Source organism: Anoplopoma fimbria, chromosome 13 (assembly GCF_027596085.1).
Source record: "Anoplopoma fimbria isolate UVic2021 breed Golden Eagle Sablefish chromosome 13, Afim_UVic_2022, whole genome shotgun sequence".
In the NCBI taxonomy this organism is placed as follows: domain Eukaryota; kingdom Metazoa; phylum Chordata; class Actinopteri; order Perciformes; family Anoplopomatidae; genus Anoplopoma; species Anoplopoma fimbria.
This window is the reverse complement of record NC_072461.1, coordinates 23,989,423-24,003,875: the sequence shown is the minus strand read 5'-3', so window position 1 is coordinate 24,003,875 and position 14,453 is coordinate 23,989,423. Positions and strand designations below refer to the sequence as shown.

At 43.3% G+C, this 14,453-nt stretch overlaps 1 protein-coding gene across 1 annotated transcript in view; it reads left to right on the top strand.

Annotated features, from left to right (window-relative positions):
- kremen1 (kringle containing transmembrane protein 1) overlaps positions 1–14,453 on the top strand; it is a 57,687-nt gene that overhangs the window by 15,927 nt on the left and 27,307 nt on the right. Inside the window, exon 2 of the mRNA XM_054610180.1 lies at positions 5,613–5,775. Within this exon, the coding sequence (XP_054466155.1) occupies positions 5,613–5,775 (163 nt within the window). The remainder of the gene's footprint in view (positions 1–5,612; positions 5,776–14,453) is intronic.

Sequence of the window (14,453 nt, the reverse complement as noted above, 5' to 3'; positions counted from 1 at the left end):
ACCTCGTCGGCCCTCGTGTCAGGTTTGCTGGCCGGTCTCTGAGGTTCATAATCTGCCAGCGGCTTTTTCTCTTCCCAGGGTTTCAGGAAGTCCCTGAATGTCCTTTACGTCATTGTCTGCAGCCCATCAGTCACTTCCTGAACGTCTGCCAACTAAAACTCAAAATTGTCTGGTCCGCTCTCTGAGCCAACCCTCGGTCAGTCTGTGCTGTGGTCTGTCAGATATCCAGGCCGCTACGGGAAATCCTACAAAAGGTGGATGTCTTATCTGCTTCTGCATATTTGCTGATTGATTTTTTCCAAAATCCCTCGAGACGTAACACTTAGCGTTAGGAGCAGAAAAGCAGCTTGCGGCAAAAAAAAAAATCCTTTAATGCTTTTCCATTTTTTTTTTTTTTGCGACATGCAACTTCAAACAGAGGGTGTTTTTGGCAGTGCGTTTAGCCCACCAATGGCTCCAGCAGATTAGACTCTTTCCATTACGGAGCTAAATAATAGGGGCCGCGCTACAACGAGATGGGGCCGTGTTTTATAGGTGCTACCCACTTTGGCAGGGCGTCCTGTGGGCCTGTGGCTACTGTGGTAGTGAACTCAGGAGGTGGTGCAGCGGAGGTTTCTTTTTGCAGAGGAAGAATGGTGGTGTTGGAGGCTATTTTTGGGACTGAATGAGGTCTTGGTTTATGGCCTGGTGATCTGGAGGCTACAACCTATGACAAAAGCATCAAATGAAAAGAAGGACTGTATAAAACCCCATTGAGAAGTCACCGTCTGCACATTTAACTACTTAGAGGCATCTGTTCTCATCACTTGGGAGGGACTTTAGCTTTCTTTTTGCACTTTTAATGAACCCACTTTTTGAAAGAAACCTTATACAGGAGCGGAGAGATCAAAAAAAGCAAGGGGAGGCGAGGTGTGGTCCATTAACTACTGTGCGTCCCCCTCTGAGAAATCACTGACTTCTCCACAGCAACATCCGACTCCATTAAAAGAGCCTCACTGAATCTGTGACTATCTGTGAAACCTGGGTCATAAATGTGAAGCAGTCCTCCTGCGAGTCCTCTGAAGTCTGATGCGGTTTTGATGTGGAAATGGATGCTGCCGGGGAAAAAGAGGAACCAGACCTGTGTTGCAGCTGTGTGTCCGTCACCCCCCCCCCCCCCCCCCCCCTCCATTCCCAGAAAAGAAAACTGTAACCCGCTACATCTGGCCTGGTTTGGCCTGGCCCTGGCTGTGTTCTTACTACGCTGACATTAATGAGCCACACAACAGTAATGGCTACCAGGACACAGTGGATGGGAAACATATTGTGGCAGGTTGTGCATTAATAATCTGGAGTTTCTGTCATATTTATATTTAACTCTCTGAATACTCAATGTGCAGCCTCCAGTTCTTGGTGGTGTTCGCTCTTTCTTTCTCTGCATAAAACACTGTTCAAGCATGTTTCTATCATCGACCCATTCTGTGTCATTTTTATCATAGTGGAAATATTGCTCATGCACTAAGCCTGTTTTGCTGTCCCGAGAGCTCCAAGCATATAATAAAGATGGAAGGAAGTTCTTTATGTCAGCCCTCTGTGAGGAAGCAGTCGTCTGTAATTATCGCTGCTTTTCATCCCTCGTAGCAACAAATGAGTGCTCTTGTGTGACCTGGCAACGCGTCACAGAGAAACCGTTTGTTTGTGAGCTTGTTTGTTTGTGTTCTTGAGATCACATGACCAAAGCCCCATACTCCTCTCTGTCTCCCTCTCTCTCTCGTATTTTCGGGCGCATCAAGTGCATTTGAAGTTGCAATGTGGAAGTCATTAGCCACAAATCCCAACCAATATAATAACAGGGTGATTAGCTCTCTTACAGTGATCCTCTGCTGTTTTCCTTTTTCTTCTTCTTCTTCTTCTTCTTCTTCTTCTTCTTCTTCTTCTTCTTCTTCTTCTTCTTCTTCTTCTTCTTCTCTTCTCGTCGCCGGGGTGGTGCAGTAATCTGTGAGCGCAGGGCTTGGTCAAGGGCGAGTCCTCCTCTTCCATTTCCCGGACTTTTTTTTTTTTTTTTCTATTTGTAGATCTGCATGTATTTTATAGGAGCCCCCCCACCCCCCTCCTCTTCTCTCCGTCTTTCATGCGGTGGTGGCTCTGTTTCCCATCACGGCCTTCTCTGATGAAACCACAAGAAGAGCCCAGTCCCATGTGACGAGAGCGCAACAGTTGCTTGGTGACGAGGAGAAGGTGTGTGGTGACTTGGGGAGCGGGCCTGGAGTGGTGACGGTCCAATCAGCGCGTGAGCTCTTCATTCCGTCCAGGACAAGGATGTAATGCTCACGTCCACACCGCTCCAAAGTAAAAAAAAAAAAAAAAAAAAAAAAAAAACTGGACTTTTTTTCTCTTTTGCTTTGATAGATGTGTGGTCATCCGCAGGACTCTTTGAAGGACCATTTATCTTTAACGGCGGCCTCACTTATCTCTGAGTCCTTTCCAGATCTGCTACTTCCCATCCTGTACCACAAGCAAATGGAACCTTGAAACCACCTGGAAACACCCGCCTCCCCATTTCCCTCCCGGTGGCAAAAAAAAAAAAAAAACGCTGCCATATTTACCATCTTGTCCTGGAAAGCTAACTTGGCCGCAGAAGGGCGGGACGGTTGCCAGCAGCAGCTCGTTCCAAGCGGACCATGTGCAGACGAGCTCTGCTTCATCCCGGAACTCCAGAGGAAAGTTTCCTGAAGGAGGAGGGGAGACATTTACAAAGTCGTTTGGCTTTTTTTTCTTTTTGGCCAAGTTGGGTCATTTTAATACCCGCTCTTTTGGAGGAGAAGATATTTGAAGGACGTGAACTCATTTGGGATGCAGCCGGCTGCCCTGTTCCTGCCTGATGGTATCCTCTCTGACTCGGGCAGAAACAGTCGTGATTGCTTTTGGGGAGCAGTGACTCATGATTGAGTCTGTACCGCTGCCAAACGCTCAATAGCAGTGTTTCTTTCTCTTTCTTTCTCGTGCCGTGGCATCCAGAAAAATTGGAAATGCAATAAAAGAAATCATCATATGTCTTCTGTAAATACCCTATGAGACATTGTATATCCATATGTATATCATTATTGAGCTATACCAGGGCAGCTGACACTAATGTTGATATCAGAACAACCCCTTTATCTCCATATTCTTCCACAGGTTAAACACTGGCCCATGCTTATCACCTGCATCCTTTGCACAAGCAACAATTGAGACCTTCCAAATGAGAATTATTACCATGCCTCACCTGTCCTCTGTGTGTAAGCCAAACAACAAATCGTCCTCCACCACTTGCATTGCTACCTCGTTTAAGGGTAGCAAGAGCGTTACCCCTGTTGTAGCACCATTAAGCTGTTTTTTTCTAATTTTATAGAGTCGTGTTCGGCCTCAGACGCCCTCAACTGGATTTACGATCCGGTGGTTGATATCCTTGCATTCCGAAGTGGTATTAATTTGCCAAGAGAGTCGTTTAGAGACAATAGATTGGCATCATAATTGCAGGAACCTGACACCCTGCAGCTCTTTGCCGCTGTTGAACTCCCGTCAGCAGGGCGATGGATGGCTGACAGGCTTGACTGAACAACACAGCCCAAACAACTTTAATTAAAAGCAACTTTGGCTGACGCACTGAGAACAGCTGGGGCCTTTGATTTACTCTTAAATTAAGTGCAGTTCTTCTGCGTGGAATGCAGGAGGCTGGAATGTGTTTTTGCGTGCAAGCTAACTGCTGTAAATATTGTAGAAGGTATTGGGAAGCTAATTACCAAACACATTGAACTTTCACAACATTGTTTTCTTGTAAAGGCCCCCTGTTTATTCTATATTATACACTTTCTTAACATATACAGTACCAGTCAAAAGTTTGGACACACCTTCTCATTCAATGGTTTTTCTTTTTTTTATCTACATTGTAGATTAATATTGAAGACATCCAAACTATGAAGGAACACATATGGAATTATGTGGTAAACAAACAAATGCTCAACAAACCAGAATATGTTTTATATTTTAGATTCTTCAAAGTAGTTGAATGAGAAGGTGTGTCCAAACTTTTAACTGGTATTGTATATATATAAATACATCTACACAGTCTATTGATCTCCCACATATAAAAGAATAAACCTGTTTTAGGTCTTTTAACTTTCATTATTGATGCTATCCGGCTCCTCTAGACCTGTGAAATTGCATCTAAAGGTTGCCATCTAACAGTTCATGGCAACAGAGCACAGCAGTTGCAATAGAAGGCTGTGAAGCTAAGCGATCCCCAAAGAAATGTTTGTCTGTTTTATGAGTTGAAAGGGGAAAGACAGAAGAAGGCAAAAGCAGCAGAGGAGAACAGAAAGAGATAAGTGAGCCCGAACGGACGATAGGATGCAAGAGAGAGAGAGAGAGAGAGAGAGGAAGAGGGACGTTGGGAAACGTTGGCGTCAAAAGAGAATGAGAAAGAGCCTTGGAGCACAGCTGGCTCACCAAGGGGTGTAATGACTGTCATATTGCAATGCATTAGCTCATGCTCGTAGCCCAGACAGCTTGACTTGATGAAAGGGGCCGGTCATTGGCTAACCGCATACATAGCAACAAGGCCCCATGGATACCGTCCAAACAGGCGAGAATTGTTCTTTATCTTAGTAATGTTTGATTGACAGGCAATGAGGTGAAATAGTTCCGTGTGCTCTTGCTTGACATTTTGAAAAGGAGATAAGGCTTCATTTAAGGGCTACAAAGTGTTAATGCATCAACGGAAAATCCGAACTTCAAACTGTTGCCCTTGTGGCATCGTTTGCATCTTACTCTTTGTGCAACTTCATGAATTAATACTTTATATAGACTGTTTTCCTCCCTGCTGTTCGCTCCACCGAAGGGGGTGTCCTGCTCGTTGGAATAATGAGCACCTGCCGTACGAGTAATCATAACAGTCACATAATAAATTAATATCGTCCATCGTAATGCAATCAAAAGAGGACCCCCCCCCCCCTCCTCCTCCTCCCCACCACCCCCGAGGCTGAGAGCGATGAGCGTTGATGGCCCATAATGCTCCCATCAGCCATTGTTTATTTAGATTCCCTCTCTCAGGGAAGAAAAAACCTTCCACCAGCCATTGTTTTTGCCTTGGGAACCAAAATCTCTCTCTCTCTCTCTCTCTCTCTCTCTCTCTCTCTCTCTCTCTCTCTCTCTCTCTCTCTGACTGGCCACATGGTTGTGGTACACTTCCTGTAAATTGGAGTCATGTTTGCTTTTGTTGTATATCTATGGGCCATTTCTATTTTATTTTTTTACTCCACGCTCCTGCGTTGACATTAATTAAAACAATACAGCGATCAAACCCGCTTTACCTCGTTTGGCCAGATCTGAAATTAATTGAGTCTGGGCGAAGAATACAATTATTCCAAACGAACCGTCTATGATCATTCCAAAACACGTTAAAACATTTGAATAAGCACAAGAGTATTTTACTAAATCCAGATTCTCAATAAAGCAGATCACATGTGTGGCAGCCTTTTATACGAGCATGTTTAAAAGCTCTCGCCAAGCTTTTGATTTCCATCTTAATAGACGTCTTATCCCTTAGTGCAGTGATTTATCTCACCTTCTCCATCTCTCTGCTCTCTTTTCAGAGTGTTACACTGCCAACGGAGAGGACTACAGGGGCTTCCAGAACCAGACCAGCCTGCATGGTGGTAAACCCTGCCTCTTCTGGAATGAGACCTTCCAGCACCCTTACAACACCCTCAAATACCCCAATGGAGAGGGTGGTTTGGGCAGCCACAACTACTGCAGGTGAGTCACCTTTTGGAAGTGAACTGAAAAGGGTTTACTGAATAAAAATGATGTTACAAAAAGTAAGCAAACCAGCTGTTTCCAAATTTATATATAAAAGTTATAGGATTGAATATTGGGACACAGGGTTGGGGGATGGCAATTTGGCATAGTTTCCCAATCTTTGTGGATTGTGACCCTTTAATGCAAAATTGGGCCAACTTTTTGGAGGCCTTTAGAGGTACAACTATCCAGTATTTCATTGCAAGACAATCAGTGTTTAAACAGGCGGGAGTAGCCAAATATTGTTTTCTGTTCATGGCCTAAGGGCCCACTTAAAACATTACGATGCAAATGTACGTAGATGTAAGATATAAATATGTTGATTTGGAATTAAGATGAAACAAACAAAACAGGCAGCAATAGTCATATATTTTACTTGACATCTTGTGTTTGAACTAGAATATGCAATGTACATACAGTGCAATTTATTAGATACATCAAGCCATATTCTAGTTAAGTTCTTAATTCAAATGTTATGGATCCCTTATTAAAATATTCCAGCCAATCAAATGGATATTTTCAGGTTTATATCAGCACCAATCTAAAAACTGTGCATCACTTCCTTGTATACACTTTAATAAAACACTCTAAGATAAGATAAGATAAGATAATCCTTTATTAGTCCCGCAACGGAGAAATTTGCAGGCTTACAGCAGCATAGGGTAAAGTGCAAACAAGAGACATAGTAAAAGAAAGACAAGATAAAAATAAAATGAAATAAAAAACAAGTATTATAAATAAGCAATAAAAAACAGTAAAAATCCACAAAAATTGAAATATTATATGTACAGACAGAAAAATTTGTGATACCAGTTAATGGATTTACCAGGCCATTTAAAAAACGGGCATTATTTGGCCATCCAAGGATTAGACTGTGTTGATATGATTCCTGAAAGCAAATGATACCGTCCTACCAGGCTTAGGGTCAAAGTTTAGTAAGACATTATTCTGTAAGCTTTTCACTTGTTTCATCACCCTGCATTTCAAGTATGTTTTATCTCTCTGCATTGGAAGAATAACTGTTCCCTCTCGTTTTTTTTTTTTCTTTTGTAAAGCAATCTCCTTTTGTGCTGGATATCCATTTAATGTAATACTAAATCCGAAGCAGTGGCTCACAGCGTAAGGCTGACACTCTTATTTGCAGTTATGACAGTTATGATTGATGTTATTGATGTCAAAATGCTGTGAGTAGCACCTTTAAATTCTGGCGGATGCTGATGTTTGACAGAGCTTTGAACTTCCCAGACAAAGCACTTGGCTCTCTGAATAATTTAGAACCAGGTAGCTGTCGTTTTTTGTTTTTTTGCAAAGGGTTTGAGCACACGGGGGACCCGCTCAGACATTCGCCACTGAATATTTCATCGGTGGTACCCAAACAGAACGTTTAGCCCCGTCATCACAAGGATGCAAACACACACGCTCGAAGAGTTTTTGTCAACACATCTCCATCCCTGGAATATGAAGGGACACGGCGGCTTTGGGTGTCTAGAAAACCCTTTCGTCTCACTCCAAGTACGACTTTCGGCGATGTACGCACGACTGTCAAACTTGTGTATTTCCACGGAACCACTCTCCTTCCTGAGTCAGTTCATTTTCACCAAGACGTCCAGAACAGTGGCTTGGCCCGGATTGCCAAGCCATAAGAAACTGAATACCCCCACCTCCTAGGCCCAAAGCCTCTGAAACATTTCTCTAAGTCATGGTTGTAAACTCATAACGCAGCAATGCTTTGAAGTGGCAATGGACGGATTTGTTTTTATTTGAACTGGATGAGAATTCTGAAGATTTATGAGCAGGATACATGCGGAGGATCGCGGAAAGGCTTTCCCCGCACATTAGTGGTGTATTATGTCCAACAAGCGATTCTAAAATGGACATCTTCATTGTTTGGATTTGGCTGTTTTCTTGGCCACAGATGCAGTTAGCAGCTTTTCCAAACTCAATGACAGTTCAAAGCTTTGTTTCTTCCTGACAGAGGGATTTCTGTCACCGCAGTTAGCTACAACTCCTCTCAGTCCCTCTCAGACATCCTCCTTGTTAAGAGTCACCCATCTGCGGGGCTATTGGGACCAAAGTGGCCACTTCATTGTGAAAAGATGAGGGGATGGCATCTATGGCATGTCCGCACAGGGGTCAAGTATTTGTGCACGCGTCCACCCACGTGTGCGTCGTTTGGTGCGTGCACACAACATGTACGACCCTGCAGAGGAGAGGGTTATCCCACCGCCAAGCAGGATGGGTAATGTTTGATTTGTTTTGTCAGAGAAAGTGAGATGTCTCGCTACGCTGCTGCTCAATTTGGATTGCAAATCTCCTTTATTTGCATGAAGTGCAATTTGCAGGTCAAATACTCTTCTTTAACCTTCAAACTCTTTCTCATATTCCAACCAGAAAGTCCGTCTTTCATGTTAGGCTTAACATTTTTGCGGACGTTCCTGGCTAGAACACAATAAGTAGTAACTCTTAGACAAAAGGGGGGACGAGAAGGAGGGGTAAAAAAAAAAAGAAAAGGAGAGCCAGGGTATTTTTGGCATGTCTGACCCTGAGGCCAATTGGGGTTTTATGAGATGAGAGCTAAGGCCAAGGCACAGGTGGATACTGTGAAGCTGCATGTCTTGGCTTTTACACGGCTCTAAGCACGTATCAGATGTTGAGAAGCAGAGGACTTAAAAAAAACTCACTTCTTGTCCCATCACTGGCGTTTTTTCCTGGTGGTGATTTAGTCGAGAGGGCACCACAGTGGTGCTGGAGAAAGAGCCCTAACAGCCCCCACATTTCATCTTTATAGCCTGCTATAAAAAAGTAGGGAGAAACTGGGCAGAGGGGAAATGTCACATTGTTCCCCTGCAAAAAAAAAAAAAAAAAAAAAGGAGCACAAAGCTTCAGGAAAAGGACAACAGCTCTCGTGTCTAAGCTGAGACTTATGGAGACTCATCTCAAGAGTGAATATCACAGTACTTATCATCAGCGTGGTTCGATTTTAGAATTCAGCGCATATCTTAGAGTGGAAAGTAAATGATCTGCTCTTAAGTCTTGTATTGAGCTTTCGACGTTGCCTTGCAGTCGATCTGCAATTTTACACTTAAACAAGAAGCTTTTTTCACTCCTTAAGTACCTTTTTGACCTTTTCTAAATACTTCATGACATTCATAAGGAGGACATCACACAAATTGAAGTGCTGATATATAACTCGTTTATTGTTCCATCCAACCTACTGTTCCTACAGCCCCCCCCCCCCCAACCCAACCGATCGATGCATTAGTATGAGGGTGTGAAGTGCATGACGGTTCAGTGGGTGGTTGAATAGCTTTGCCAGCTATTTCCTGGCTATTTATATGCAGGTGTACGTGTATGTGTGTGTACTGTTCAATTTATGAGCGTCCACTATGGCTTCTAATGCTTCTCCCTTACATAGATGAGATAATGGAAATGCCAGAGTGAATAGTGTTCCCTAAAGTTGATTGTAATTGAATCTCCATGATGTCGGGTGCAAATCTGAGGTCAGGCAAACTGCAGCCAAGTTGTCCGTCGTTTGTATGACTTTATCACGGTCCCGGTGCGCTGCTTTGTTAAATTGAGGAAGTTAATAGAAGTGTCCCATGATAAGATGTACTGTGTGGAGCTAAAGCATCAGCCATCAACATTATAGGAATCTCAGAATTGGAGTAGGGACCAATTTCATGCAATAATATTGACCCCTTATATGTTTGCCATTTGTCTTTGAAGGGTCGATTCATCTAAATTACACTCAAACGTGTTTTCTAACTTATTTCTTCGGCCATGCAAATAGTTTTGGTATCACGAGAGTCTCCTAAATAATGTAACAATCATACTAATATATGCTTCAACCACCCGTTTAAATTATTTCAACTTTGTTTCTGATGAGTCATGTTTTGTTTGTCGGTTTGTTGTGGCGGACGGCTCAAAATACTACAATACCCATGAGCCTCAGCTTGTGTTGCTATGGCTAAGAGGCGTGTCAGAGGTGTGAATCAGTAATGCAAATTTACCCAGAATCCAAAAGTAAATTTAGTTAAGCTGCAGATTTTAATGTCTGTTTCTAAACAGCGCAATCTTTAGCTTTCGTCCGTCGTTAGTAGCATACAACCCTGAATTTTAAGCTTTGACCTTTCACCTTGGGAGTCGTAGTTAACTTCTACCTCAAAGTAATCAGAGAACCAGAGTTTTGTACAGATGATTAAACCAGTAGAGTCTCATGGCGATCAAAGCAGCGGAAGTGCTCCAACTGGGAGTCGCGTAACTTAATAACGTGACTTTTACTTTGTGAATCAGGTGCGCTCAAAAAAGTTCCTCCCATTTCATTTGTTGTGCTCAGAAAACTCAATATCTTCTTTTCTTCTCATCCCATAAACAGTACAGTTTAATGTTGATGTGGATAATCCTCAGGCCTTAATGTTTACTTTACTGCAATGTTTCTGCTGAAGAATTACATCGTGGGAAAAATTATCTTCATGGCTACCTCCATTAGAAGTAGGTGAGAACATGTTTCTTATTCAATTTCGTTGGATTGATCCTCTAAAGCTATTAGTCAAGAAACATAGTGATGTGTCTTCCAGCTACACATGTCACATCGCGTAAACATCACAACCTCGTATTTAGCACAAGTGGACCGTGAGAGAACAACAGCAGACTATACATATTGGCCCACAACCAAAAAGCCCTCTCCTTCAATACATGCATTCATGCAGCACAGCAGCAGGCAGCAGTTTGCATGCTAAATCATCCAAGTCAATTAAAGAGTCTTCTCTCCGGCAGTAAATTGCCAGACTCTGATCTGCCGTTGACCTCAGATCCCACTCCAGACGAGCCATTCACCACCACTTACCAATCACCATTTCTCCTCTCTCCAATTCTGCAAAATTAGCTTTCATCTTGTCTTACTTTTACTGCTTGTAACTTGGGTATTTGTGTGATTAATGGGGACAACAGTTTTAAGAATTTGACCCGTATTGAGGAAGAGCGCTGCAGCTGCTAAACAGGCTGCAAGGTGATGGCTCGGGGAAACTCCGATCAATGTCCGTCCACTAAGAGCGCCTGTTTTTGCTGCCGACAGGCTCGGATTGATTTTACGAGTGTCCGATGACATTATGGAAAGGACCCTCCAGAGAAATGTCATACCTTTGGCTTGATCCGCATCTGACTGTTATTGTGTCTTACCAATTCTTGCTCTGAGAAGTCTCGTTCTTTAATCTTGTGTCGCATACACATTGACGAAATCAGCTAAATATTTAGCCGTGCTTTAAAAAAAACTTTTCCACACTATGCTACGCTTTCTGCACTTCAACGCAACAAACTCTGACAGCACTGGCCCTCATCTCTCCAGCTCTCACTCATGTTTCCACCGTTGTTTTTCGGCAACGAGTCACGTGAGACAATAACAAACAGAAAGAGAAAGGTAAGGAAAATGATTTTACTCTAGGGTCTTTTACATAATTTTGTCAGACACTTATAATAACAGTTTCAGCCTGTCAGTGGCAAAGAAAAGCACTTTTAGTGGACGTACATTAACGGTGCAGCCCGTGAAGCGGATGCAGCTCTCTCGATAACTACTGGACCAATTTCAAAAATTGTTGCCCAAATTAGTCACTTCGACACAAGAGCATGGAGAGATTAGGTCCATAATATGAATAAAAAAAAGTTAGCTTTTACTGAAGCAAAAGTCCCTCTAGAATCTCCCTTAAAGTTGAACACATAAAAAAAACAACTAAAAGCATGTCATTCCCAGCCTTTGCACTCATAGTTTGATGTAAATGATTTTGGATATTTTTATATGTAGTTTCTCAGTGCCAGGCATTTTAAAGGTGACCATAAATGTTCTGATTAAGGTGCGTGGAAAATAGTTATAAGAGGAACCCTTTTGAGTAGCAGCCAGTCCAGAACAGCTGTTTTTCCTCTGTTTTCAGATGTAAGCCACTCTTGCCTTCAAGTGCAGGGCCGTATATATATAGAGCCTGTGAGGCAAAACGCACTGTGGATATAATTGGCTCTGTACCAAAGTGTGCGGCTGACTCCGAGCGAAATGACTCAATCAGCGTAATTGTGCCAATTAAGTGTCCAAACATCTTCTGTGATGTACCTCTGGGTATGGGAGTGTTTCAACAAGCTCTTCTACTCAGAGCCAATTGGCGGGCCATCTCTGACGCACATGGATGTGAATGCAACACCCTCCCCTCAGAAAAAAAGTAGCACACCCACACACCCACACACCCCCCCAGAAAAAAGTACACACACACACACACACACACACACACACACACATATACACACACTGGCAGCAACTTTTATCAGAGTGTCACCACAAGGAACCAAGTCGTTCTCTGTGCTGCCGGGTTAAACTAATGGGTTTCCGTCCATCGAGGTCTGCTCTTATCTGCACTGTTGCACCTCGGATATTCTGACACTGTCTGCTTCCCACCCTCCACTCACACACACACACACACACACACACACACACTACCAAACACGCACACAACCACACACACTGGCACCTTTGGGCAGGATTGATTATGTTTCTCTGTGATGTAGGCTGGCCTATTCACCTTAGCCCCGGGATGATGTTCCCATGCTTCTGCTAAAAGGGTGTGTGCAGGTGTGTGCGTGTGATTGTGTGCAGGTGTGTGTGTGTGAAAGAGAGGCAAGAAACACCATTTGGTGACGAGGAGTTTTGAGCGAGAGTTCGGAGGGGGACAACACGTCATTTACTGATCAAAGATGCCAGCGGGTGCGACATGGGATGGGTGGTCTACTGAGGATGTGTTTTTTTTTTAATGCTGATGGTTGTAATTCATGTCAGCCTCCTTAGGGTGTGATTAGGAAAGTGCAGTAAATTACATAAGTGGCTATAGATGAGGTCTTGGGAGTCTTATTTCAAATGGGGCTATTACCCGTTGACAGGCATGAAAAAGAGAAGGGGAGAGAGAAATAGAGCAAGGGTATTTAATCCAATGTTTTGATGGTTGGACCTAGTTTTTGCTCTTTTCAGTTCAGCAGTAGCCTCAGGCCAAACAAACAGGTGTGTGCCTCCAAACTGGATGTAGCAACAAACAGATCTGTGGCCTGATAGGGTGAAATCAACGTTTCCTGTGAACATGTGGATATTTCAGACTGAAAGAATATCTGGTTTGTTTCTATGTCAGTATTCTAGAATAAAGAATGGATAAAAATGTGATTAGGTGAGCTCTTCCTTCACACATCCAAATCAACGACTGCGGGAAAGAGAGAAATAACTGTTTGCCAGATATCGAAAGTGAGTGAAAAGCTTTGAGGCACTTAAACTTGAGTTCAACCCTGAAAAAGTATTTGCACCGACATCTTTGTCAATAGCTCATTCCGATTGTGAAAGGAGAGGAGGAAACTCAGGATAATGTTTTTGATAGGAGAAGAAAAGAAATGGAAACGCCCTTCACAACTCTGCTCACAAAAGGCGAAACGGGATAGTGCAGCGCCGCAGGGCTTTTTCAAGATGCTACAATGAGGTGTGTCAGATGAGAAGAAGAAAAAAGGTCTCCGGCAATTACAGTCAGGTCTGAAAAAAAAATAAAAGAGCAAAGTCATCTAACAGGGCTTTTTTAGTCAACAGGGTGTGTATTCTTAGGGTTCACACTAATCCTGAAATAGAGCTTAAGGAGCTGAAACGGCACCAGGATGAGCTCCCTCTGCACACTCACTGCTTTGATATCATTTATCAGCAATTTAGAAGTTGCCATTAGGGTCATGATGTACAAAGTTGCATGATTACCCCGGAGATATGACGCCTGCACAAAGCTTTTGAGCCATTTCTTCCGCCAATCCCACTCATTGCTTTTGTCAGTGAAACTGAAAAGCAAAAGCACCGAGGGGGCCCTGTTAGCCTCATTATGACGGGTTAAAAGGGCCTTGAAGATGTTCAAAAGAGGCCGCAGCCTCAGACAAAGGCGTTGCCCCCATCACCCATCGCTTTTTCAGGTCTCTGTCTGGCCCCGGAACAAAGAGCCTTCCCCCCGAGACCTCCAACCATCTCCACCCATCAAAGACCCATTGGTCTGGCCCTTGACTGACAGGCTAAACCAGCAAGCGCCAAGGGGTTCTACTGGGGATGATTGACACAGCCAAGATAATCTCCCTCTGAAACATTATTGAGTATTCGGCCCTTTGCAGCGGGGTTGTCAGTTGGTCTTTGTGTTGGGGTTTTTTGGCCTCATATCACTGCAATCTCCACTTCCTCTCTCCTTTCTCCCCCTTCTCTTTTCATCCCAACACACCTCTGCATCCACACTGAGGCAGACGGATCTGAAAATGCTGATGTGCATCCACAATGTGTTTTGCACGTCATATTTGTAAAGACCTCCATCCACAATAATGGAAAAAATGCCTAAATCTCGTTCTTGCTTCAATTTTGGAGAGCAAAAAAACTAAAATGTGTCACAACCAACATCTGGTAAAGAATTGGATAAACACAATCATGTTACTCTGCAGATTCTCATCTGTCATGGCCTTTGAACATTTTTAAACACAGCAGACTTCATTAGTTTGTTTCTGTCTTAAAACAGCTGAATGAGCAGATTTGATTGCGTCTGTTGACCAGGCGGGAAGCTGTTGCTGCCCTGCTTCACTGAGGTGTCTAGATCACTAGGTTA